This window comes from Nannobrachium achirus (genome assembly GCF_963921795.1).
Source record: "Nannobrachium achirus genome assembly, chromosome: 4".
NCBI classification, from domain to species: domain Eukaryota; kingdom Metazoa; phylum Chordata; class Actinopteri; order Myctophiformes; family Myctophidae; genus Nannobrachium; species Nannobrachium achirus.
The window spans coordinates 76337063-76363282 of NC_137813.1; the positions used below are offsets into that span (position 1 = coordinate 76337063).

Genomic DNA, 26220 nt, shown 5'->3' on the forward strand with positions numbered 1-26220 from the left:
AAAAAGTCGACAAGTCGACTGAGTCGACTTCATTACACAAGTCGACTCCCACCAGAGAAAGTCGAAAGTCGAAGTGGAAAAAAAATCCTTTGTATTTTTTTCTATAATTATTTTTGCTCCATGTGTGCGTCTGTACAGCATTCAAACAGTAGGATTGCTTATTGTCAAGAACGGAATGATCCAATATTACAATTTAATACCTAATATTATTAGGTATTAAAAAGTCCTTAAATTGGCACTTTAGAAATGTGAAGATACCCTCTATATCAGGGAGGATCTAGGCATAGGCAAGGGGGGGCAATGCCTCCCTAAATGCCCTTTCTGCCCACCAAACATGATGGCATGCAAAAATAAAAATAAAATAAAAAACACAATTTGAAATGTTATGCAGGTGCAAGACCTGTTGTTTGTATTGTGTGTCATAGCAGGTGGTTATAGGTATAAGTGTGCCAAAATGCTTAGTTTTCTATGAATTTCGGGTGTTTTAGGAGGTTTGTCCCCCAATTTTTTTTCCTGCCCCACCTAGTGCTGAAGGCTAGATCCGGCCCTGCTATATATACTTAAAACTTAAACTTTATGATGGTTTGTTTACTGTTGAGTTAGAAAACAATGTTGCACATTAAGTTAATCATCTGGGGACCCCCCAAAAATAATTGGGGCGTTTTGTGATGTGCTGACGCATCAAACGATAAAGTCGACTTCAACTCAACTTTTTACTGAGTCGAGTCAACTTGCAAAAATCACAAGTCCTTAATGCCCTAGTACAAGGACCCATTTTCATTCACTTTAACCCGTCCATGCTCCTATGGAGACATCAGCTATACTAGGGTCTCAAGCTAAAACGTTTGGGAACTACTGCTATAATAATAAATTAATATACAACAATGCACAAATGCTCAATTATTCATATGACAAAGTATTGGCTTGATGACTAAGTGGGGAGAAAGGCAGTAAAAAAAAGGAAAAACATTCACTACTACGACCTATTGATTTCTCCTTATCAGTCAGTCAAAGTAAGTCAAAGTCTACCAATAGCAGAGGGTGTGTGTGTGTATGTGTGTGTGTGTGTGTGTGTGTGTGTGTGTGTGTGTGTGCGAGCATGTGTGCGTGCATGCTTGCATGCGTGCAGTGGTGTAAAGTAACTAAGTACAATTTTGAGGTATTTGTACTTAACTTGAGCATTTCCAGTTTTCAGTACTTTTTCTACTCCACGACATCTCGGATCCAAATACTTTTACTCCACTACAATTATAGACTTTTATTTTTGGTACTTTTAAATGCAATGTGATGCCAATACTTCTGTACTTTTTAGAGCATTTCTAAATTCCGGTATTGACACTTTTTCTTCATTCAAACTTCATTTTTCCACCACTGCGTGCATGCGTGCGCGTGCATGCGCACGTGTGCCTCGGGGTGGGATTGGGGGAGTGTACATGGGGAGGTTATGGTGAGGGCTTGGAGTAGACAGGCGTCGCACCAAATTCTGGGCCCTGGGTACAAGGATTCACTGCGGGCCCCCCATGAATGTCCTTCATAGGGGGAGGGGGTTTAACCCATTTAGACTGGGAACGCATTATTACACGTTATTTTGTGCTTTGACTATTGAAAAATAGCAGATATACAAGCCCTTGTAGATCTGCTATTTTTGAAAAATCGTGTCTTGAATATTTCAAATCCTTTTTTGAAAAACCTATGTTTCTATGTCAGTGGTGCTCCAACTTTTTCGCGTGAAGGACCCCCAAGGACCTTTCATCTCAAAATATTTCATTCCAGGGACCCCCCCCCCCCAGAAGCAGTTACAAATGTTCACTTAAAAATACATACAGTATATTCAAAGATTTGCACACATTTTCACGACTTTTCAAAAATAGCAGGTCTACAAGCTTGTATATCTGCTGTTTTTCAATAGCTAAAGTATAACATAATTAAGGCCCCTCCACCTTGGGCCCTAGCAACTCAGTCCCACTTTCCCCCCCTTGTGACACCCCTGAGGGAGGAGGTTATGGAGAGGGCTTGGAGCAGACAGGACTAGACAGTTGGTGAAGGTGTCTTTCAGACACAGGGAGCAGACGGAGGGATGAAGATGATACTGTGGCTGAGCGTGGTCTCTCTGCTCCTCTCCTCTCTAACCATGGAGCTGCACTGTGAGTAGATCTAGAATCCACTGGTTCTCAACCTGTGTGGGTCGCTAAATTATTTGGGGGGCCCCCAGCAGTGGTGTAAAGCAGGGGTCTTCAACAGGGGGTCCAGGCATTGAGAGCTTGTAGATCAGCTATTTTTGGCAATTAGGTTTGGTGTAGAGGTAAAAGAGAGCAGACCAAGTACAATGAAAGGTCAAGTTTACTAAGTATCGACAATTTAAGATTCTAAGTGGTTAAATGTAAAACAAGTCTGAACCTATCTATGAAATCGATGAGAATCTCCTTCACAACATTTATAGAATATGTAGAGGGGGTCCCTGCTTCATCTCTCTCTCAGCTAAGGGGTCCTTGGCCTGAAAACGTTGAAAACCCCTGGTGTAAAATAACTAAGTACATTTACTTAAGTGCTGTACTTAAGTAGTTTTGAGGTATGCAGTGGCGGAACAATTCAGAACCGGGCCGGTATGCGAGCCACAATGCTCGGGCCCCCTTACCCGTCTCACGCCAACCCCCCATCCCCCCCCCCCCCCCCCCCCCCCCGCTGCCGCCGCCGCCGCCTCCACGCTATGTCAAGCTCTTTATGCCTTCATGCCATATATTTTTATACATGAATACAGCTACACAAAACAGTTAGGCTACAGACCTATCTGACTGGCACACATAGCCACAATAGTATGCACACAAGCACACAGCAATTGTGCATCACATCTTATGCAACCTAAACGCACATTATTCTGTTGATACAGGCTTTCAGCTGCAGTGCTGCACGATAGAGAAGAGAAGTCCTAACAGTTGACCTGTTCAGGCAATAATACTCACAGATTAATTGTTCCAGTTCCAGAATCAGAAAGTATCCTTGATGATAATCATTGTATAGTTTCCTCGCTGGCATAATTGTTCAATATCCACCGTCATGAATCATGATTAATGCCTTAATTGCTTGCTTGTGTTGTGCATTGCTGCCTGTCTCGTTTGAAAGTGTCTGTGGTATATTTAAATTGATACAAATTACAAAAGGTTTTGAAAGTGCGCGGTTCCACTGCAGCCACTACACTTCTCACTACACTGAACGTAAACAACATATTGTCTGTCTGTGAATAGAAGCCAATCAAGCCATGACATCTGTCTGCTCTTCCTGTTGTCCTTCACAATAAAGTGTGTGTCCCCCTTTACTTCCCAATGTGCGACATTTTACCCAGGTTAATATAAACAGGAAATAGGTGTAACAGAGGCAGCGCGATACAGAAAGGGGACCCATTGCGAGGGAGGGGGACGGTCAGGCAGATTGACGGTCATTTGGACTGAGACTGACAGTCAGTCGGAGGCTGACGGCCGGGCCCCCGCGGTTCGCGGGCCTATATGCGGCTGCTTACCCAGCTTAACCGGACGCTCCGCCCCTGGAGGTATGTGTAGTGAAGTCCCAATACTTTTATTTCTACTCCGTTTCATCTCGGATTGGAAACTTTAAGTATAAATGATGAAATTATATAACATACATTAACCACTTTAGCCATATTTTATACCTAGGCTGTTTGAAAATAGCAGATCTACAAGCTCACAACGGTTCGCATTTCGTACTTTCACGTTTGGTGCTTTAAGTACATATTGATGCCAATACTTTTGTACGTTTACTCAGGTACATTTTGAATTTCGGACTTTTACTTGTAAGGGTGCACACACACCAAAATACCTATGAGAGTGGGATCCGCATTCCGCCAATGCATTTCAATGGGACAGGGAGGGGAGGGGGGCGTTTTCATGTCAGTGGAGGATATCTGCGCACCGCACAAGTTTAGAAACTCTAGGTTAACTAGGGGAAGGAGCGCTCGTTTTCACCAGCGTCGGCAGGTGGTTAGCTACTCACCAGCGTCGGCAGGTTAGCATTTCACTAGCTTAGCATTCACCAGCGTCAGTCTTACTGAGGTTAAGGTTAGGGTTAGGGTTAGGGTTAGGGTTAGGGTTAGGGTTAGAGTTAGGGTTAAGATTAGGGTTAGAGTTAGGGTTAGGGTTAAGGATAGGTTTAGGTTTTGGTGCACCTCTGCCGCGGTCCAAGTGACTACAATGGAGCGCTCCCTACCTCCGGTTCAGCCAATGACAAGCTTCAAAAATTAGTCCGGGGCGTGGTTTTCCCCAGTGCGCCTAGAGTTTCTAAACTCGCGGGTGCCGTGCCGACCTTGCGTTTATGCTGGAGCTCCGTTTTTTACCCTCTGTCCAATCGGGTGAGTCGAACGTGAAACGTTGTTTTCTCACAACAGTAAAGTTTAAAGGAGTAGTTCACTCTCAAAGTTACATTTTTTCTATCGATTACTCACCCAATGGAGACTTGCGTGCGTGCATGACCCATACCTGGGTCCAGACTAAGGCTGGGCAATATATCGAAAAATGATCGATATCGAAGTATCAACATGCGAGGTATACATAACGACAAAGATTTCTTGAAGTGAGGTATTGATGTATGTGTTAAATTAATTAACAGACACACTATGCACCTACACCTAAAACAAAGTCGACTCAAACTCGTTTCCCAACGGGTCTGTGGCCTTAAGCTAGATGCAGAACAGACCAGAATCAAATCTTCTGGGGGTCCCTGGAACAAAATATTTTGTGATGGGGGTCCGTGACCAAATACATATCATTCTGGGGGTCCAAGACATGACAAAGTTTGAGAAATAATGATAGCAACATCATTTTTTTAGTCTGTTCTTGAGAGACTACTATGTCAGTGGTTCTCAAACCTTTTCATGTGAAGGACCCCCAAACTGATATGTATTTGGCCACGGACCCCTATCTCAAAATATCTAGTTCCAGGGACCACCCAGAAGCAAAATTTGAGTTACAAACATTCACTTTAAAAATACATATATTCAAAGATTTGCACACATTTTCACGTTTTCAAAAATAGCAGATCTACAAGCTTTCAGCGCGGCACTCGGTGCCGCGCTGTGAGCTTGTATATCTGCTATTTTTCATAGTTAAAGCATTCAATAATTCTAGGCCTGAATGGGTTAAATTGTCACTTTACTGTCATCATCTTGGTCAATCATGTGGTTTACCCCCCTGGAAGTCCCCACGTTGTATTGCCAGAGGGAGGGGTGCAGCACGTTGTTCTACCTCCTCACTGATGATTCCTAATCCTATTTCCTGTCTTTTGAGCAGGAATAAGACTCCGTCTCAGGTCCTTAATTTAAATCCTATCCCCTACACTTGCATCCTTTCCTTGCATGTTAGTCCCTCCTACTGAGGAAACATAGAAGAGGAGAGAGGACAGGATGAACTTCGCAGAACTTCAGCGCAGGCAATGTGGTTGCTGTGGCAACCGCAGACACCCGCCCTTCCCCTGGCACCAAAACAGGATTTGATGAACGCTCGCTGTGGCGTTATGCAACACGGCAGTAAAAGAGTTCCTTAAAAAAAAAAAAAGTGAGTCGTGGGCCTATTGACCCACTGGGTTGTAATAGATACTGTAAACATTGTCTCAGTAGCAAAGCCGAAAGTCAGCATTGATGATAACATTGTATTGATCTCGTCCAGCTCCTGGATTAATCATTAAGGTTAGTTCACACAGAAACCCGATGACCTGACATGTATAGGTTACTGTCTGCTGATGCACCCCCCCCCCCCCCTCCCTCACCCCTCTCTGTCTCTCGCCAGCAGGCACGTGCACACAGACATCAAAGGGGGCTTGATCCCCTGCCCTTTTATCTGTCTGTAAAAAGTGTCCAGACCATGAATGCTGTTTTCACTATGGTGAAAGAAATGCAAATGCCCTCTTTCCATGCCAGACCTGAAGGTGGCATTCAAGAGAATTGCCTTGTCCAAACTCTCCTGAACTTTGTGGAAATTATGTTTATGATTATGCTTAGTTCAATGTGGTATAACGCACCGAAAATAGCCGACCTCCAAGCTCAACAATGTTGTGAGCTTGGAGGTCTGCTATTTCCAATATTTACACCAAAGGCTCCAAGAAATTTCAGCCCCTAACATTCTCTGCACGTCCATGCTCGCGAGTACAAGTAATCTGCCTATATTCAAAAATTACAGAGATTACAAGGACCTTCCATTTCCCAGACGGACTCTCTACCGACTCAGCTATGGCCACCCAAGCCAAAAACAGAGAAACGATGCCACAGAAACATGTTTGAGATCCATGTATACATGTATGCTTATGCCAAGGTTTCCATAAGCCGGTTATTTCCTAATACAATGTTTATGTGTCCGTTAATTATAAACCAATCTTAGTAATCATTCATTTTATTTATTTATTTTTTATCATGATCTGACAAATCTAATAGCCTATTCGTCATACAAAGTTGAAAATTGAAAACATTCAGACCCACAAGCTCTCAACGCGTTGCAAATGACACCGCACTACTGGCATCACCAGGAATGCTGGTCCCTCATTGGCTTCTTCACAGCCAAATCGCCAAAAATCGCCATTTGGGGGGGGGGTGCTGAGGCAGCCAGATCGCCAAATGTCGCCTTGCTGGTGATTTTCTGATTTTTTTGGTATTTTTTTTACATTTTTAGAGCAAAAACTGACCTTTCTAGCTTCATTTCAGTCTAAAGAATGATTCTGCGATGGAAATGACATCATCGATGACGTAACCCGGAAGTCGTTTGCCCATAACATAGCATAGGCCTTTTTTTAGCATGGAAAGCTAACGTTTCTTTATCAAACTTTACCATATTTAGACGGATTTTCATTCGGAAAAAAGTGGCTGGGCTGACAGAGTGGTCACCCAGGAGCAAAAACGAGTGTACACGGCGTGCGCACGACGTGCACACGCTCCAGGATCGCTCCCGTTCGTCCGGACCGGGACCATAATGGCCGCCCCATAGGCGGCCATTATGGTCCCGGCTCGTCCAGCCCATGGTCCAGCCTGGAAGACCTAATCGTTGGGCACTCTCTAGTGGTATAGTACGTGTACTACAGTTTGCAATCATACTTAAGCCTGCTGGGTTTCTGTACTCATAACTTGGAAATTAATAATATTCCTGGCAGTATAGGCGCACAAGCATATTGTAAATGGCTGTGTATGTGTGATGACGTTGCCAGAGATGCAGGTCCCTGATTGGGCTACGGTCATAAACAAGAGAGGACAGCGACATAGGTACATACATAGGGAATAACGGGGTAAGATGAACCTGTGGGTGAGATGAACCACCCCTTTTACTTTTATGGTATAATGATTTTTATGTTAAAGCAAATGTGCCCAGGTCTAAACTTATATATCATGCATGTTGGTGACATTCCAATGTATAAAACCATGTGAATTATTTAGCTAAAGATCAACCTGAAGCATTAAGCTAGCCAGGTTTTGTCAAAATGGTGGCCGTGGGGAAAAATTGGGGTAAATTGAGCCAATATGAATCACCATTCATGTTTTTTTTTTTTTATTAGGTCTTTGCTACTCAAATTACGGTAATGATCTTTAATTTTGATGAATACACTAATTTAAGAGAAGTTTTCAATATTATATTAATAATTGCAAATATTAAAAGGTTCTGAATAGCAAACTGTATTTTACTTACAGTTTAAATTACCCTAAGAAAAAAAATACGACTATTTGCAAAAGGGAAAAGTATAATTAATATTTAAGTATTACATTATTTGTTCAGGTTTAAACTGTTAAAGTTAAGAATATCATGTGGGTCAACTAGACTTCGATCAACTTACCCCTAACCTGGGGCAAGTTGAGCCACATGACCACTTTTTTTTTTAATCAGTCATATTTGTATGGCCAACTCATAATTTCAAATGATAGAAGGCATCCGGAAATATGTCTGGATGTTTCGATTGTACGGCCATCTCACTTTTTCTTGCTCCCAAGGCAACTTAAAGGAGTAGTTCACCCCCAAAATGACTTTTTCTTCTATTGATTACTCACGCCATGGAGACTTGAGTTCAATAATATCTTTTGTTTTTTGTTACATTCCTAAGACAAAGTTTTGATTACAATAAATTTGCCCCATTGATTCCGGATGGGGAGCCGAGTGCATTTGGGTCCCCATCTGGAATCAATGGGGGTAAATTGACTATAATAAAAAAAGAATCTTGCGAGTGTGGTTGTCGTGACGTAAGGCACACTTGCAAATGAATTCTGTCTTACGATTTGAATTTTCCCCATGAAATTGTATTCACTAATAAATCAATGGCCATATATGGAGATCTCTTTGTCGGTCCTTGTCCCTTTTGTGCCCATAAATGGAGATCTCTGATGTCAATATTAAGCCCATATCTTGGAATGCCCATATATGGACATCAAACATATACTTTTCCAAATGTCTGTCTGTCTGAGTGTCTGTCTGTCTGAGTGAGTGTCTGTCACAGCGTTTCTCCTCAGTGGCTGGAGCAATTGATCTGAAATTGCATCACCATTAGCATATGAACACACCTGACATAACTGTGAAGCCCGTTTGTCACTTTAAAAAATCATATGCTGTATATTAGCATTTTTATGGTGTATCTATATCTATTCTGCATCTAGCTTGAGGCATATCTATTCTGCATCTAGCATGAGGCAACATGTTTAACCAGCTGTGTGTGTGTGTGTGTGTGTGTGTGTGTGTGTGTGTGTGTGTGTGTGTGTGTGTGTTTGTGTGTGTGTGTGTGTGTGTGTGCAGGCGGGTGGGCGGGCGGGGGGTCGTTTGTCTTGCCCTGTTACAGATTTTGTCCAAAAATCATGCAGATCGGTACACAGTATCTCTGTAGCCATTAAACGAAACGGGTATTTCTTACATTGATGCCCCTACATATTATCATGCAAGCACCAGTTAAAGTTACTTTCCATCCCTCATATACTGTGTGCACAGTGCACATCCCATAACCCACACACTGCACATCATTTCGGAGCTCATATCTTTGAACGGGTAAGGGCTAGTATTGGTTGAATCAGCAACTCCTGATTTTATTCAGTTATTCCTTGGCATGATGGAGTCGTAGATATTATTACAGTAGGCTAACAGATTGCATCTGTGAAAACAAGGAAAGAAGCACAGTGATAACGTAACAAGGTAATATCTGTAAACATCACCCTAATTATAATATGGCAATTAATGTATTATTTTGGCATCAAAAATGTAATCCTGTCGGTCAAGGTGGCCGACCCAAATATTGCCTAGCGGAAACCTACAACCAACCTATGTGTACCACAAAGTATTTAATATCTTACATTCATTGCTGCATATCTTTTTTTGTTCTGACAGAACCCGTTTCCAACAGTGGCGTCAGTTCAGAAAAAGCTAAGGTATGGCAACATGACTGGTGCGCGCATGCAAGACACCAGTCATGTTGCCATACCTTAGCAACAATCATGATTCATTTTAAAGGGCCACTTCACCTCTGGGACAACCCTATCTTACTTTATTGTTGTTTGGGACACGATCAACACAATCCTGAGTTATTTTTTGTGTTCAATCTGTTTTTTGAGATATTTTAGTATTTCAGCATCTACTAGTGATGCGTTTTGCATCATATGATGCAAATGATGCAAAACGCAACACTAGTACATGCTGAAATACTAATACAGTATTTTCCGGACTATAAGGCGCACCGGAATATAAGGCGCACTGTCAATGAATGGTCTATTTTCGAACTGTTTTCATATATAAGGCGCACCGGACTATAAGGCACACATAATAGACGCTACCATTGTGTTATGCATCCAACAGATGGAGTTGTGCTAAAGGGAATGTCAATGTCAATGAATGATCCATATATAAGGCGCACTGGACTATAAGGCGCACTGTAGTTTTTTGAGAAAATTAAAGGCTTTTAAGTGCGCCTTATAGTCCGGAAAATACGGTATATTGAAGATTTGCATCATATGATGCAAAACGCATCACTAGTACATGCTGAAATACTAAAATATTGAACACAAAAGATAACTCAGGATTGTGTTGATCGTGTCGCAAACAACAATAAAATAAGATAGGGTTGTCCCAGAGGTGAAGTGGCCCTTTAAGAAGTACATTACATTTTTTCCCCCGTTTCTACGGTTTCTTGGGCTGGATATGGCAGCCGGAACGGTTGTTCAAGTGCAGCTAAACTTGGCATAGGCTATAGTAAACGTGCTACAATTAACAATAATGAATTGCACCATTTTGTCAAGATGGGGAGAATACAAGTGTGGAGAATATCATTACAATACCTTTTTAAAGTGACCATTTTGTAAAATGTTGCATTTGTAGTGAGTTTACTGTAATTTAACAACATAACCAGAACAGTTAGACAAAGAGACATTCATGGATTTATATTTAAAAGTAACTTTTATGTTCCCCCCTGGACCCATACCCAATTGACGCCCTGGTTTTCAAATAGTAAAAAAGGCAAAGAAGTTTGGGGGTTTAAGGTTTAGCATGTTTCAACAGATAAACCAAACTGCTCTACTAATAGGATGCATGTACTTTGTTGAACTAATGTATGTTATAATGTTTCTCTTTAGCTCTCCAGGTTCAACCAACACACCACACAACAGGTAAATAAACAACTGAGCATTATATATTGTAGCCGAAAAGTGTTTCTTCTAATCCTGTGCTTCTACAAACCTTTTCATGTCGAGGACCCCCAAATTGACACTTATTTACCTGCGGACCCCCATTTGAAAAGATATGCCTGGGACCCTCATATTAGAGATGATTTTAGGGCTCTAGCAGTGATTTTCAACCTTTTTACTTCCAGGGGCCCCCAGTTTGACATGCATTAGGCCTTGGACCCTCATTTAATGGCATTTCTATCTCTATGATCCCAAATGATGTTAGAAAATCAATGTTAATTTAACTCTGAGGGCTGTATTTTGATTGTCTTAAGTATCATCTCTTATGCCTCAACTTAAAGGCCTGTCCATACTGTCTCTGACCACCAAACCTTTCGTTGAGGATTTCCGACTTTCCGACATGCAGCTTTCCGAACTCTAATTCGGGGTTTCAAAAGATGTGAGTGAGTCATTTTGTAGTTGAACCGGACCTTTCCGACGAAAGGTTTGTGGTTGGAAACAGTAAGGACAGGCCTTTAAGTTAAAGGCAAAAGAGCTGGTACTAATAAGACAATCAAAATACAGCCCTGAGAGTGTACCCATTTGGTTCCGTTTGTACACTCTAACCCTCTAACACTCTCTCTCTCTCTTGTAACACTCTAACCCTAACCCTGGAACAAAAGTTGTACTGACTCTGACCTCTTTTCCCTGAGAGGGTTGCTGTGGCGTCTTGCTGTGGCTCCCATTATTGCTTAAAAAAGGAAAAATATATATATGTATATTCTTGACTTATTTGCACTGACTTTGGTCACTTATTTTCTGGCCCTGCACTATTGGGTTGTGTTGGTTGTACTGTGTACTATTGCTGTGTTGATATGGCGGTGTGATACTTGTGTTGCATGACTGCATTGACTAGCATTGACTGTTATGTGCACTTTTTTTGTTTGGCACTGTTTGTTAAGTTATGCTTTGAGTATAGCTTTTTTTGTGTGTGTGACGTATCACTTATGAGCTTTGAATGTTTCGTGGTCACTTTATGTATATATTCTTCTTTTTTTGCAATAGCTTTTCGACACTACCGTACTCTGTTTCTTTTTCTTACTTCTTTGTAACTTATAACCTTAAACTGCTGTGCTGCTGGCCAACTGAATTTCCCCCGCGGGATAATAAAGGTGTCTATCTATCTATCTGTCTATCTGTCTATCTATCTATCTATCTATCTATCTATCTATCTATCTACTCTCTAAGTTACATGCCAGGGTCCATTTTGTTCCTAAGAATCATTTAGCTGGGGAGCACCTGGAAATCCTTCGGGGGTCCCCGGACACACTTTGAGAAGCAATGTTCTAATCAAAGTCAAATAACTTTTTTTTTTTTTTTTTTTTACTTTTTTTAAAGTTTGTTCTATTGTCTCTGTACAGAGTCTGAGGTTGTCAGGTTGGTTGGAGGAACCAGTCACTGTGCTGGAATACTGGAGGTGAAACACCAGGGAGAGTGGAGACTATTGGATGTGGTCACTTGGACACTGAAGTCATCATCTGTAGTGTGTAAACAGCTGAACTGTGGCTCTGCTGTTTCAACAACATGGAGGGATGAATCTAAAGATCTACCTACATGGATTATCTCGTCCCCCTGTATGGGATCAGAATCTTCACTATTGGAGTGTGGAGCAAGTCTGACGTCTTATAAGTCTGACTCCAGAATGGTGGTGACCTGTTCAGGTAACAAACAATAACTCATTAATGACAGTCTTTTATTTCACACACACACACACACACACACACACACAAGCCCACCGTGAGGATCCCTCCATCCCTTACCGGACACATTAACGCTGGTTCACTGGAACATCAATGCCTGGACTGATCTGAACAGTAGGTTACGATCCACGGTGTTAACATCTTTAACACCTGATTTAATTTCATTAAATGAGACTCATTTATCTGGAGAGCAAAACATTTCTTTAGATGGGTATGTTTGGTTTGGACATAATAGAAAGACACACGTCAAAGCACCAAGAGGGTCAGGAGGCGTGGGGGTTTTGGTTAAATCATATCTTTTTAGTGTATTTGAAATTGACATTATTGATAAAACAGTGGATGGGATTATAGGGATCCGCTTTATGCACAGACCCTCAGATTATAGTTTTGTTTTGTTTTCTTGTTATTTACCACCAGAAATGTCTCATTTGGGAAGAGACGCGTCGTCTTTCTTTGCCCATTTATTAAGCCAGATGTATTTATTTTCACACCTCGATGCCATGTACGTATGTGGAGATGTTAATAGCCGGATTGGCGGCCAATTAGACTATTTAAATGAAGTGGATAACATCCCCATTCGTCACTCTATTGATGACTGTGTAAATCGCCATGGCGAGGCCTTCTTGGAATTTCTACATGATTCTAAAATGTGTGTTCTAAACGGCCGTATAAACCCCCTTGATGATAACCTTACTTCCATTTCAACGAAAGGAAGGGCTGTTGTTGATTATATAGCGGTACCATTTGACTGTCTGGGGACTTGTGTGGAATTTAAGGTATTACCCTCAACTAAAATTATTTCAGACTGCCAATGTTTTGATTTAATTAGCAATAGGTGTCGTGTTCCAGATCACTCACTATTATTATTAAAATTTGCTATGCGGCCGCAAGTTGTTAACAATGACGAAATTAATGAACGAAATAAAGAAGAAAGTAATACATTTAAACGTAGACTGTGCAGAGGTGTACCAAATCAAACTTGCTCAGATAAAATGAAAAAGGGATTAAAAGAACTGGTCGACAGGATGCAGACAATGCAAAAAACACAGGATGAACTTGATAGCTGGTATAGTGGAATCTGTGAACTTTTGTATGGGGAGTTGGGAAATGGCCAATATAGGTCTAACTCACAACATAAAAGCCATAGGCCAAATAAACAGTTTTGGAATGATGAGTTGACACGTCTGTGGAAGGCAATGCGTAAAGATGAACAAATCTATTTAAAATATAAAGGAGATAAGACTCAGAGAGAACAGTATAGAATAACATTTAAGTTAAGTCAAAATATGTTTGATAAAAGGTTACGTTATTTTAAAAGGCAGTATAATAAAGGTTATATTTTAAATTTGGAAGAAACACACGCAGCCAATCCACAACGTTTTTGGGATCAGATTAATAAGCTTGGCCCTAAAAGGCACAAGAAAATACCATTGGAGGTTTATGGTGATACAGGTCAACTAGTTACTGACATTCAAAAGGTTTTAAGTGAATGGGAAAGGTGCTTTAGGGAGCTGTTTTCAGGGAACCAAGATGGAGATTATTTTGATGTAGCTTTTGCAGATAATATCGGGTTACTTAAATCACAGCTAGAAAAGCAACCACCCCACCTCACTTATAACCTGGAAAATGTTTTAAATGAGGTCATTGACATTGAGGAGGTGAAAGTGGCCATTGCCGCCTTGAAGGTGGGCAAAGCCTCAGGTGTGGATGAAATAACAAATGAAATACTTAAAGGTACGTGGTTCACTGAGGCACTTCATGTTTTATTTGATTTTTGCTTTGAAACTGGTTCTATTCCTTCACCCTGGTATAAAGCTATCGTGAGTCCAATCCCCAAATCCTCAAAAAATGACCCTAGAATACCATTAAACTATCGTGGTATCAGTCTTTTGAGCACGGTTTATAAAGTATATTCCTCCATTCTTAATTCTAGACTTACAAATTATTTAGAAGTAAATGATTTGTTGGTAGAAGAACAGAATGGGTTTAGAAAGAATAGAGCCTGTATCGATCATGTATTCTCTGTCACCACTGTAGTTAACAACAGAATAATGCAGAACAAGTCATCTTTTGCCTGTTTTATCGACTTCCAAAAGGCGTTTGATTTCGTTAATCGTGATTTACTAGCCTATCGTCTGCTGGAAGAGGGTATTTATGGAAAGTTTTATTGGGCTATTCAATCTCTGTATAAAAACCCTCAGGCTTGTGTCAGAATTAATGAATACTGTTCAGGGTGGTTTCCAACGCCATCTGGGGTCAAGCAGGGGGATTGCCTCTCCCCTACCTTATTTGCAATATTTATTAATAATCTCGCTAAGGAAATCAAACAACTTGGACTGGGTTTAAACTATGATGGCAGTAATAAATTAGATATCTTGATGTACGCAGATGATATAATTATTCTATCTGAAAATGAGTATGATTTACAGAAAATGTTACTGTGTACTGAGAACTGGTGTAAAAAATGGAAATTGACAGTTAATCATAGTAAGACTCAGATCATGCATTTCAGACAAACCAGAGTAAAAAGAAGTGATTTTCAGTTCTATCTAGGGGAACAGAGATTACAGTACGTTGAAAACTACAAATATCTAGGTCTTAATCTGGATGAGCATTTACATTTTGAATACGGTACATCGGTGCTGGCAGGTTCTGCTGGTAGGGCTCTGGGTGGCATAATAGCAAAAACTAAACAGCTGGGTGATCTAGGATACGCAGCTTACTCCAAACTATTTCACACGTGTGTTTGCCCTGTCATGGATTATATGGCAGGTGTATGGGGCTCCAATATAAATATGAAAGGGCAGATGGTCCAAACTAGAGCAATTCGGTATTTCTTAGGTGTGCATAAATTTGCCCCGGTATTAGCAATAACAGGAGATATGGGATGGGAACCGTGTGAAGTAAGGTGGAAGGGCAGCATGTTGGCATTATGGAATAGATTAATCAGAATGCCAGAGAATCGAGTTGCCAAGCACATATTTATTTGGGATGTATCAATAAAAGGTGCATGGGCAAGTTCGGTGGAGGAGATACTTATAAGAACGGGGTTAACCGGTAGTTTCCAGAATAACAGTATTGTAAATATCTCTATGGTCAAAGAAACACTTATTAGTATATATCAGAACAAATGGTCACAGGATATATTGCACAAGCCAAAATTGAGAACGTTTGTTATGATGAAAAGCAGTTATGCCTGTGAAAAGTACGTCTGTGCCCCATTATCCAAAAGACAAAGGTCTTTATGTGCCCAACTCCGTTCTGGGATCTTGCCCCTGCACCTTGAAACTGGTAGATATAGAGGGGTAGTGGAGGAAGAGAGGGTTTGTATTTATTGTGACATAAATGATATTGAGAATGAGTTCCACTTTATGTTCTACTGCCCTTTGTATCATGAATTACGTCAAAGACTGTTTAATAAGTGTGGAAACTCGGATTTGATATGGTTAAGTGACGCAGAGAGGCTTCACTGGATTTTTGAACACAAGATATTTGCACTGGCAGAATATTTAGAGAAAGCATGGGACAAACGGACAAAGACAACATATGTTTAAGGTGTATTTATTTTTGTTTTGGCATTTTCTTTTCTTTTCTTTTCTTTTCTTTTCTTTTTTTTTTCTTTTCTTTTCTTTGTATTGTTGTGACAGTGTGGAATGTGGTATTGTTTATTCTTTTTTTGGTGTCTAATAATCCCGTAAGGGATGGGTCTGTAAAGACATGACACGAAAATAAAAATTCATTCATTCATTCATTCATTCATTCATTCATTCATTCACACACACACACACACACACACACACACACACACACACACACACACACACACACACACACACAGTATATATATATATATATATATATATATATATATATATATATATATATATATATATATATATATATATATATATATATATATACACACCATACATACATACCGTACATATTGTACATACATACATAGCATGTTTAATGGGTGTGTTGAGTATTTTAAAAATAAACTAATTTGAGCCAAATTGTCTTTTTATTCACTTATTTACTTATTTTTAGTTTTACTATTTTTAAGACTATGCTAAACATACTGGCTCTAGCAATGTTAAATTAAAGTGGTTTTGAAAGTACTCTCCGCCTCAACTCCCCCCCCCCCCCCCCCCCCCCCTCTCTCTCTCTCTCTCTCTCTCTCTCTCTCTCTCTCTCTCTCTCTCTCTCTCTATCTTCAGAGTCTGTGAGGTTGGTGAATGGGACTGGTTTGTGTTCAGGCAGAGTGGAGGCGAAGTCTGATCAGTCGTGGGTCTCAGTGTGTGAAGGTGACTTTGACCAGCAGGATGCAGAGGTGGTCTGTAGGGAGCTTGGCTGTGGAGCTCCTTCAGTCCTCCAGGGGGCGCTCTATGGGGAAGTGAAGGTTCCAATGCGGAACAAGGAGTTCCAGTGTGAAGGCAGTGAGTCTGTTCTCCAGGACTGTAGAACCTCAGACTCAACTAGAAACACCTGCTCACCTGACAAGACTGTTGGACTCACCTGCTCAGGTAAAATACAAATTACACTTTATATATATATATATTAGGGCTGTCAGTTGATTAAAAATGTTAATCCCATTAATCGCATGATTGTCCATAGTTAATCGCACAATTAATCGCAATTAATCGCATATTTTGTATTTGTTCTAAATCTACCTTAAACAGATATTAATACTCATATCAACATGGGAGTAGACAAATAGCCTACTTGCTTTATGCAAATACAGCATATTTATTATTATTTGGAATAATAACAAACATTGTCCATAATAGGCCTAACAAACATATAACAACTTGAGAAAATATCTGCTTCCATTAGGACAGATTAAAAGTGAAAGGACCACCGCTCATCGAGGTGCTGCATGCCTGCAGAAGGTCTATGACCAAAAGCTTGCACTTTATTTAACTGAAAATAAAGAACATGATTTTGCACACTTTTGAGTGTGCGGAGGCTCCCTTAAATCTTTCATTAGGACAGATTTAAAATAAACTTGGCATTCAATCACTAAACCCCAGCATCCCTATATCCCTAACAGCCGGATTTGGGCCATAACAGCCGGATGGGCCATAACCGGCCCAAACAGGTTTGGGCCAAACCTGTTTGCTATGTGGGTTCTCTGGCCGTTGTTGCATGCATTTGGTGGTCACTGTTGGCGTGTTGGTGCGGGGGTCTGGGAAGCACTGTAGGACGTTAAGCTACTATGTGCTCGTGTACAAGTCGGAGCGCTCCTGTTCTTGGGAGCGTGTGTGTCTGGGGCTCGCGCTGTCTACAGATGTGCCGTTTCGACGCTTCGGTATTTGTTGCGCGCGACGCCGTCAGCGGTGATATTGTGGTTGTCTGCTGCAAAAATCTCCGCCGTTTTGTCTGTCTCATACATAGAGTTATGGGGTCTCATACTATGACTAGCCCTGCTGCTAGCCGCATCACACACTGACTGACTGTTGTCAGCGCATTCGCTTCCTCACTCTCTATACTACGGAGCGCACCGAGGCTCAAACATCAGCTGCGTTAATCGCACGTTAAAAAAATTCTCGGCATTAAAAGGATTGTGAGTTAACTAGTTAATAGCGCGCTAAATTCGACAGGTATAATATATATATATATATATTTTAGCTGTCGAAGTTAACACGTTAACGCCATATCCTCCGTAGTATAGAGAGTGAGGAAGCGAATGCACTAACAGTCAGTGCAAGATGCAGCCATGGATGCGGCTAGCAGCAAGTCTACAAGACAGACAAAACGGCAGAGAATTTTGCAGCAGACAACCACAATCACAACCACAATTATTACCGCTGACGGCGCCGCACACATGTGTGCAGCACACAGCCGAGAGCAGCGTGCGGCGGCAATCAGCGCGAGCCCCAGAAACACTGCTCCCAAAAACAGGAGCGGCTCTACCTTGTACACAAGCACATTCGTCCTGTATACAGGACTCCCCAGACCCCTGCACCAACACACTGACAGTGACCACCGAATGCATGCAACAACGGCCAGAGAACTTGGCATACTGTATGCCTTGTGCCACACAATTCCTCCAACGAGCCATCACAGTGTCTCCAGAGTCTACATCATAACATAACAGCTTGGTTTCTCATAGTGAACTAGTAACACCAGTCCAGGGTGCTTCAGAATACTTTGATAATATTTAGAATTTATCAATAGCCTATTACTTCAGTTAAACCACTTTAGACTCTCTAATGCCTCTATGCTTGCTTTGTAAAACACCCCTGAGTTGCGCTGTACTTCTTGCACTGATCTGCTACTTTTGGTGAATATCCCCTTAGAATAGGGATGCTGGGGTTTGAGTGATTGAATGCCAAGTATAAACGTTTATTTATTTTATGAAAGATTAAAGGGAGGAAATCATGTTCTTTATTTCCAGTTAAATAAAGTGCAAGCTTTTGGTCATAGACCTTAAGGCATCACCTAAATCTATTGGCAGATGAGCGGTGGTCCTTTCACTATAAATCTGTCCTAATGGAAGCAGATATTTTCTCAATTTGTTATATGTTATATGTTGCCTATTATGGACAGTATTTGTCATTATTCCAAAAATAATAAACATGCTGCATTTGCATAAAGAAGTATTTGTCTACTCCCATGTTGATATGAGTATTAATATCTGTTTAAGGTAGATTTAGAACAGCGATGTGCGATTAATTTGGGGATTAATAGCGCGATTAACTACGGACAATCATGCGATTAATCCGATTAAATATTTGAATCGACTGACAGCCTTAATATATATATATATATATATATATATATATATATATATATATATACATACAGCTGGTCTTCGAACCCGGGCCTTCAGGCTGGGGCTGCGACTCTCTCCGCCACCCTCACCCCCCTTAACACCTCCTCTCACGGAGAAACCCGGTTCCCAGCTAACGCACCATTGTAACGGCTGGGCTTCGACCAGGGCCTCCCGTGTGAAAGTCCAATATCTTAACCATTACTCCATGGGGATATCCCTTTCGAGTAATGGTTAAGATGTTGGATTTTCACGCAGGAGGCCTGGGTTTGCATCCCAGGCGTTATATATATATATATATATATATATATATATATATATATTTATATATATATATATATATATATATATATGTGTGTGTAGTAGTTCCTCTTTTGTCTCTGTACAGAGCCTGATGATATCAGGTTGGTGGGAGGAACCAGTCACTGTACTGGTATACTGGAGGTGAATCACCAGGGAGAGAGGAGACCAGTGTTTCATTATATCTGGAACCTGGAGTCTGCATCTGTGGTGTGTAGACAGCTGGACTGTGGTTCTGCTGTTTCAACAGTGGAGAGATCTAATTTTGAACGTCAACCTGCATGGAGGGTTATATCTCCGTGTATTGGATCTGAAAATTCACTAAGGGAGTGTGGACCAATGGTGTCTGATAAATCTTCCCACAGACTGGAGGTGAACTGTTCAGGTATCAAACAATGACTTCAAAAATGACTGTGATCTATACATTATTCTATCTATCTATCTATCTATCCATAAAAAAACAAAGTGAGAGAAGCAGATTAGCAGACAGGAGGAAAGGGGGAGGGGGTGGGGGCTGGAGGAGAGTAGAGAGAGGCAGGGAGCAGGAGGAGAGAGGGCGGGCACAGTCTGTGGGTGACGACACCTACAGCAGGAAAACATACAAAAAAACATTAAAACATGTTTTTATGTCATATGACCTTTAAGAAAAGTGTTGGGTCATTTTATTGTCTACTCAGGAGCAGTGTTGGGGAGAACGCCGTTACGTAACGAAACTACTTTTCTCGGTAACTAATAACGTAACTAGTTACCTTTCCCATTCAATAACGCCGTTCTAGTTACTGTGGTGTAAAGTGGCTAGTTACTTTCAGTGGTCCAAATGAACTGTTTCTCTCCACAGCATAGAACAGACTGAGAGCGGCAGCGGAGACTCCCTGTCTGCTCCCTGCCCTGTCATAAACTGCCTCTGCCTGTGTCTGTGGTAACTCTCACAGTCAAGTGAAAGACATGCCTGGTCTAGCACACTAACTTGATGCGCTGTAGAGGAGCAATGATTGGTTGACCTAACTTAAAGCTTCAGGCTAAGCCAATCAGAGACGGCCTTGTGCGGGTCTTAAAAAATACACACAAACTGAAGCCAGCGCACACACATTGTCACATAAACAGTGAAGAGAAGAGAGATGGAGCTGAGAGTTTTCGTGTCTCCAACAAGGTTATAATAGTTTTGGATTTTTCCATTAGTTTTTATTTTTATTCGTTTTGAGGTTTTGTTTTCAATTACAGTTTAGTTTTAATTCGTTTTTAAAGTGAGGTTGCTAGTTTCGTTTTGTTTTTATTTTTTTTAAATGCTTAGTTTTAGTTTAGTTTTTATTAGTTTTAGTGTTAGTTTTAGTCTTTTACGTAATATGGGGTATTTGTCAGGGGTGAGATTAAAAAAGCTCCGGAAAAAGTATTGTCTAAAAAGAAAATCAACAAAACATCATAGTGTTGAGAGTGGCAGGAATGTTGAGATATACAACTTCTCTCACATCCCTCACAAACTGGTGTTTTTTTTTTTTTTTTTTTTTTTCTTCACAAAAGACAAAAGACGAAAACTAAGGAGATTTTGTCTATAATTTTAGTTTATTTTAGTTAGTTTTGTAAACAATACCGTTTCAGTTAGTTTTTGTTTTTTTAAAAAGCTTAGTTTTTATTTTTATTTCAGTTAACTAAAATGTTTTTCCATTCTTTTTAGTTAGTTTTTGTTTACTATAATAACCTTGGTCTCCAAATGCTGGCGAGATCTCGAGACAACAGCAGCTTTGCAACTTGGAAACATTATTTTAACTTTGTGGAGATAAATGGCGCTAAAATCTACTCCACCAAAATCGCCACAGCATGTCACCCAGAGTGAACCAAACAGATTGATTGCCAAGCCATGTAATGCAAGTTCTAGCTAGATATGAAACATGCTTGATCAATTATGCTTTCCATCGCAACCTTTGAGTCTGTTGCCTTCAGAGAACTGTCAGTGTTGCACAGCACTACGATAAGTTCACAACTTGGTTTGAAAAAGGCTACATTGAATATATGCCTGTCAACATTTCTAAACATATCTTTAGCGTTATTGTTCCACTGCATTTCTATGCATGATAATTTCTACAATGACAGGGAGTTGTCTTTTTTCTTTATAAGGTCATTATTGAAGCCCCCTAAAAAGAACAAAAAAAAAAAGTGTAACTGACTTTTTCCAGAATGCTTCGTTTTGATTATATATTTTAAAGTAAAGTAAGGTAACTAGTAACTAGTTACTTTTATAATTTAGTAACTTAGTAACGTAACAAGTTACTTTTTCAGAGCAGTAACTAGTAAAGTAATAAGTTACTTTTTTAAAGTAACTTGCCCAACACTGCTCAGGAGGCTTATGGCAACCAACCCAAGACAGTTTTTAAGTTGCTCCATTCAGTATTTAGATATTTGATATTAATTTTATCAGTGGGTTTGTATAGGAAGGAGGCGCCTTCTTATAGAAATCCATTGTATCTTAGAAATCCATTTTAACCATGCTAGATTGTTTAAATGCATTTGTGACCTGATTTCTGAACTATGTTATGTTAATTTATTCACTATGTTGTAGTTGTTACCATTTCTCCAGAAACAGTCTAACAGCATCTTCACATGTTGAAGATGTAAAATGTCTCTCTCTCTCTCTCTCTCTCTCTCTCTCTCTCTCTCTCTCTCTCTCTCTCTCTCTCTCTCTCTTCAGAGTCTGTGAGGTTGGTGAATGGGAAGGATTTTCTGAACCCCTGTGCAGGCAGAGTGGAGGTGAAGTCTAATCAGTCGTGGGTCTCAGTGTGTGAAGGTGACTTTGACCAGCAGGATGCACAGGTGGTCTGTAGGGAGCTTGGCTGTGGAGCACCTTCAGCCCTCCAGGGGGTGCTCTATGGCCAAGCGAAGGCTCCGATGTCAAACAAAGAGTTCCAGTGTGAAGGCAGTGAGTCTGCTCTCCTGGACTGTAAAACCTCAGACTCAACTAGAAACACCTGCTCACCTGACAAGACGGTTGGACTCACCTGCTCAGGTAAAAGACAAAGTACACTTTATGTTTCAATTATTAGTTTATAAACACATATTTCCTTTTTAAGCTGGTTGCACACTGCTGCTTTGTTTTGTTACGTTTTGGAAATCCAATATCCGTATTTACGTGCTCCGAAATTCGCTCCGATATTCGGCCCCAAAAAACGCAGCAGTGCCAGTGTTATTCTATTGTATCTGTGCAGACCCTGTCAGGTTGGTGGGAGGAACCAGTCGCTGTACTGGTAGATTGGAGATGAAACACCAGGGAGAGTGGCGCCCAGTGGATGATGAGAACTACTCAGACCTGAAGACAGCATCTGTAGTGTGTCGACAGCTGGGCTGTGGCTCTGCTGTTTCAACAGAAAGGAGTGAGGTTTCTGAATTCCAAACTAAATGGAGGATATATACCTCCTGTGCTGGGTCTGAGTCTGCACTGAGTGGGTGTAGAAAACCTGTGTCTTTTGGTAACAGAGCCACACTGGAGGTGATCTGTTCAGGTAACAAACAATGGCTTCACAGTAATCTCTTCAGTCTTTAATTCCGTCTGTCCGTCTGTCCGTCTTATGAATATATTTGTATGTAAATGGTAAATGGTGCATTTATATAGTGCTTTTATCCAAAGCGCTTTACAATGTGCATTACATTCACCCATTCATACACCGGTGGCGGTGGAAACCATGCAAGGCACGAACCAGCTCACCGGAGGCAACTTGGGGTTCAGTGTCTTGCCCAAGGACACTTCGACATGTAGACAGGAGAAGCTGGGATTTGAACCGCTGACCCATGGAGCATTGGCCAACCCACTCTACCTCCTGAGCTACAGCTACATGTCTGTTTTATATTAGCTCTCCATATCAAATTACTACTAATTACTACTGTTGGATTATGAAACATTGAACGGTTTAGGGACAACATATATGTGTGATATTGTATATGTACCATCCAGACCTCTCAGGTTTGCTTTGTGCAAAACTTTGAATTGCCTTGTGTAAAATGTATACATGTATTAATAATTTGCTATACAATGAATACAGTACATGTACGTGTTGAACAAATATGCTTGCGTTGCCTTTTGAGCATATTCTGTCCTCACAGCACAGCTGACCTCAGGTCTGTTTCCATCGAAAAGACTGCATTCAATAGGGGAGTGTAGCGTTATAACCAGGCCTGGAATTTCGTCAGTTTAGGGGCAAGGCCAATTGGCCTTTGGCGTTGTCAAATCTTTGAGGGCACAAAGGCCAAGTGCCAGGGCAGGAAGGCCATCATTAAAACAATGATTTTAAGTCCACGCCACAGTCATAGTTAATTTAGCTTAAACGTTAAGGTTTAATGTAATACCTTTCAATTGAATAAATATCAAGAACCTGTTTATTTCTGTTTTGCCATGTGCAGTGGTGTAAAGTAACTAAGTACATTTACTTAAGTATTGTACTTAACTTTTTATTGTAATTTTGAGCATTTCTAACACTTACAGAAAGTGTTAACTCCACTACATCTCGGATCCAAATATTGTACTTTTACTCCACTACAATTATTTGAAACCTTTAGTTACCAGTTACTTTGCATGTATAAATTATAATATTATTAAACATACATGAACCACCTTAGCCCTATTTAGGCTATTTGAAAATAACCAAGCTTATAGAAAAAATAGCAGATCTACAAGCTCAAGATGTGTCGCATAACTATGCGTTGTGAGCTTGTAGATCTGCTATTTTCAAACATTTTGTACTTTTACTTTTGGTACTTTAAGTAGGCTCTACATTTTGATACCAAAACTTTTGTACTTTTACTCAAGTATATTTTGAATTTGAGGACTTTTACTTGCAACCGGAGTATTTCTACATTGCAGTAGGCTATTGATACTTTTACTTAAGTAAAACATTTGAGTACTTTTTCCACCACTGGCCATGTGTTGTGCACGCACGCACGCACACACGCACACAAACTCCTCCCTCCCGTTCGCGGAGTGATCCTTTCTCAACAATAATGTACTTTCTGACAGCTCAGCCTCTTGGGGAAAGAATAGCTTTTGGTTCCCTTAGTGCTGCATTTTGGTTGTTGTCCTGAGCTCAGCAGAGCTCCGTTTGAAAGCATTCCTTCACACATTCGGATTCATTCAACAGGCTGCGTTAGATGTAACTCCCGTTTAGCCCGGTGATGTTTTTGTGTTGTATAAACACTGTGTCGCGGGACTCCGGCGGCTCCACTATGCGGCGGCTGCTACTCTTATGCTGCTACTACGAGCGTAAATGGAATCTACTACTGGTCATGTGAGGAGCTCAGCCAACCACGCACTGCTGTTACCGTAATGACTGGAAAATCGCGCAGAGGAAAAAACGGTAAAAAGCAGTTAATGGACTGTTGTGGGCGCCGGGGCACCACGGCCACTGTGGCCGTTTGGGCATGTCATTTTTCGAGGGGCACACGGCCAAAGAGAGGGGCAACGACGGCCATGGCCGTCGTGGCCGCCGTGAATTTCCTGCCCTGGTTATAACAACGTTCGATAGTTCGACGTCACAATCGCCCGACGCTGGTGAATGCTAACCTGGTGAAATGCTAACCTGCCGACGCTGGTGAATGTTAACCTGGTTAATACTATGCCCAAACCTAACCCTAACCCTTACCCTGCCTAAACCTAACCCTAACCCTTACCCTAACCTCAGTAAAACTATGCCTAAACCTAACCCTAAAACCTAACCCTTACCCTTAGTCGGACTAATGAAACGTAGAAATTTAGAGATTTTACCATTCAATAGAAACTAAAAAAAGAATTCATGGCATTGTTCACTGTCTGTTCAGGACCTAATATGTTCATGATAAATGATTGTAAATGATCTCTCTAACCTCGTTGACTATGTTTATATACATGCTGTTTCAGCCAATTCCCTCTTGTCTTGTTACAGACAGCACCCTCCCCCCTCTATAAACAGGGTTGCTGCAGACCAGCAACAGGGGCTGCAGGTGATGGGGGTTTCTAACGTCACCATCAGCTGCTCCATCCAGCCTCAGTACCCAGGAGGCACCTTCCACCTCACCCTTCACTGGAACCAACACAATACACAACCACACCCAGCCAGCGGTCAAGCACTCTGACCAACTTCCGGTTTCCTGTGTCAAACCACACCCGCCAATATGCAGTGTTTAATTGTTTAATTAAGCTTTATTTCATTGAGTGCTGAGCTTTTATTGAGAGAGAGAGAGAGAGAGAGAGAGAGAGAGAGAGAGAGAGATTATATGACTATTTTCTTTTACTTACCGGTAGATTTTATAAATTTCCTGGGTTCTTGTCCACACATATTTCTCTCACAGCCTCTCATCTGACATTGAAGGAAGTAATGTTTATTGCAATGCATGAAACAAATCAAATGTAGGAGATTGACAGCCCTTTCCAGCATCAGCAATTAATTAATTCCTCTACTGTGCTGTATTCTATTGAATTCAACTGTGTTGTGTGCTGTTGACCTGCTGGTCACTGCTTGCTAGTTGTGTTGACGATTCAACATTGATAAAACACACATTTTGTTTTCAAAGTGTTTGATCATGTTTCATATGTATGACGCTTTTTACACACTGATTCCTGTAGCATCATCATACCTAGAGGTTTAAACTGATACGTGATCATAGTAGACATGCATCGAAAACACTGCTGAGTGCTTGGCATTCAAGTTAACGTTTATAATATAACGGTTGAACAACACGGATGTTGATGAGCCAGTGGTTAAGTTGAACCACCCCCATTATCTAGAAAACGGTGTTGTCATGTGACCTTAAAT

The 26220-nt window shown here is 40.9% G+C and overlaps 1 protein-coding gene across 3 annotated transcripts; it reads left to right on the forward strand.

The window, feature by feature from the left end:
- Positions 1-2020: 2020 nt before the first annotated feature.
- Positions 2021-25980, forward strand: LOC308284502 (scavenger receptor cysteine-rich type 1 protein M130-like). Of its 3 annotated transcripts, XM_080725137.1 has the most exons (9): positions 2048-2144; positions 3341-3544; positions 10586-10618; positions 12037-12336; positions 16596-16901; positions 19539-19835; positions 22134-22448; positions 22648-22941; positions 25351-25980. In XM_080725137.1, exons 4-9 carry the CDS (start codon positions 12252-12254, stop codon positions 25371-25373), a joined length of 1320 nt encoding a protein of 439 aa, XP_080581263.1. In that variant the 5' UTR covers positions 2048-2144; positions 3341-3544; positions 10586-10618; positions 12037-12251; the 3' UTR covers positions 25374-25980. The 3 variants fall into 3 exon arrangements, with proteins under 3 accessions (XP_080581261.1, XP_080581262.1, XP_080581263.1); XM_080725135.1 differs by lacking the exon at positions 3341-3544 and having other exon boundaries at positions 2021-2144; XM_080725136.1 differs by lacking the exons at positions 3341-3544; positions 19539-19835 and having other exon boundaries at positions 2021-2144.
- Positions 25981-26220: the final 240 nt, after the last annotated feature.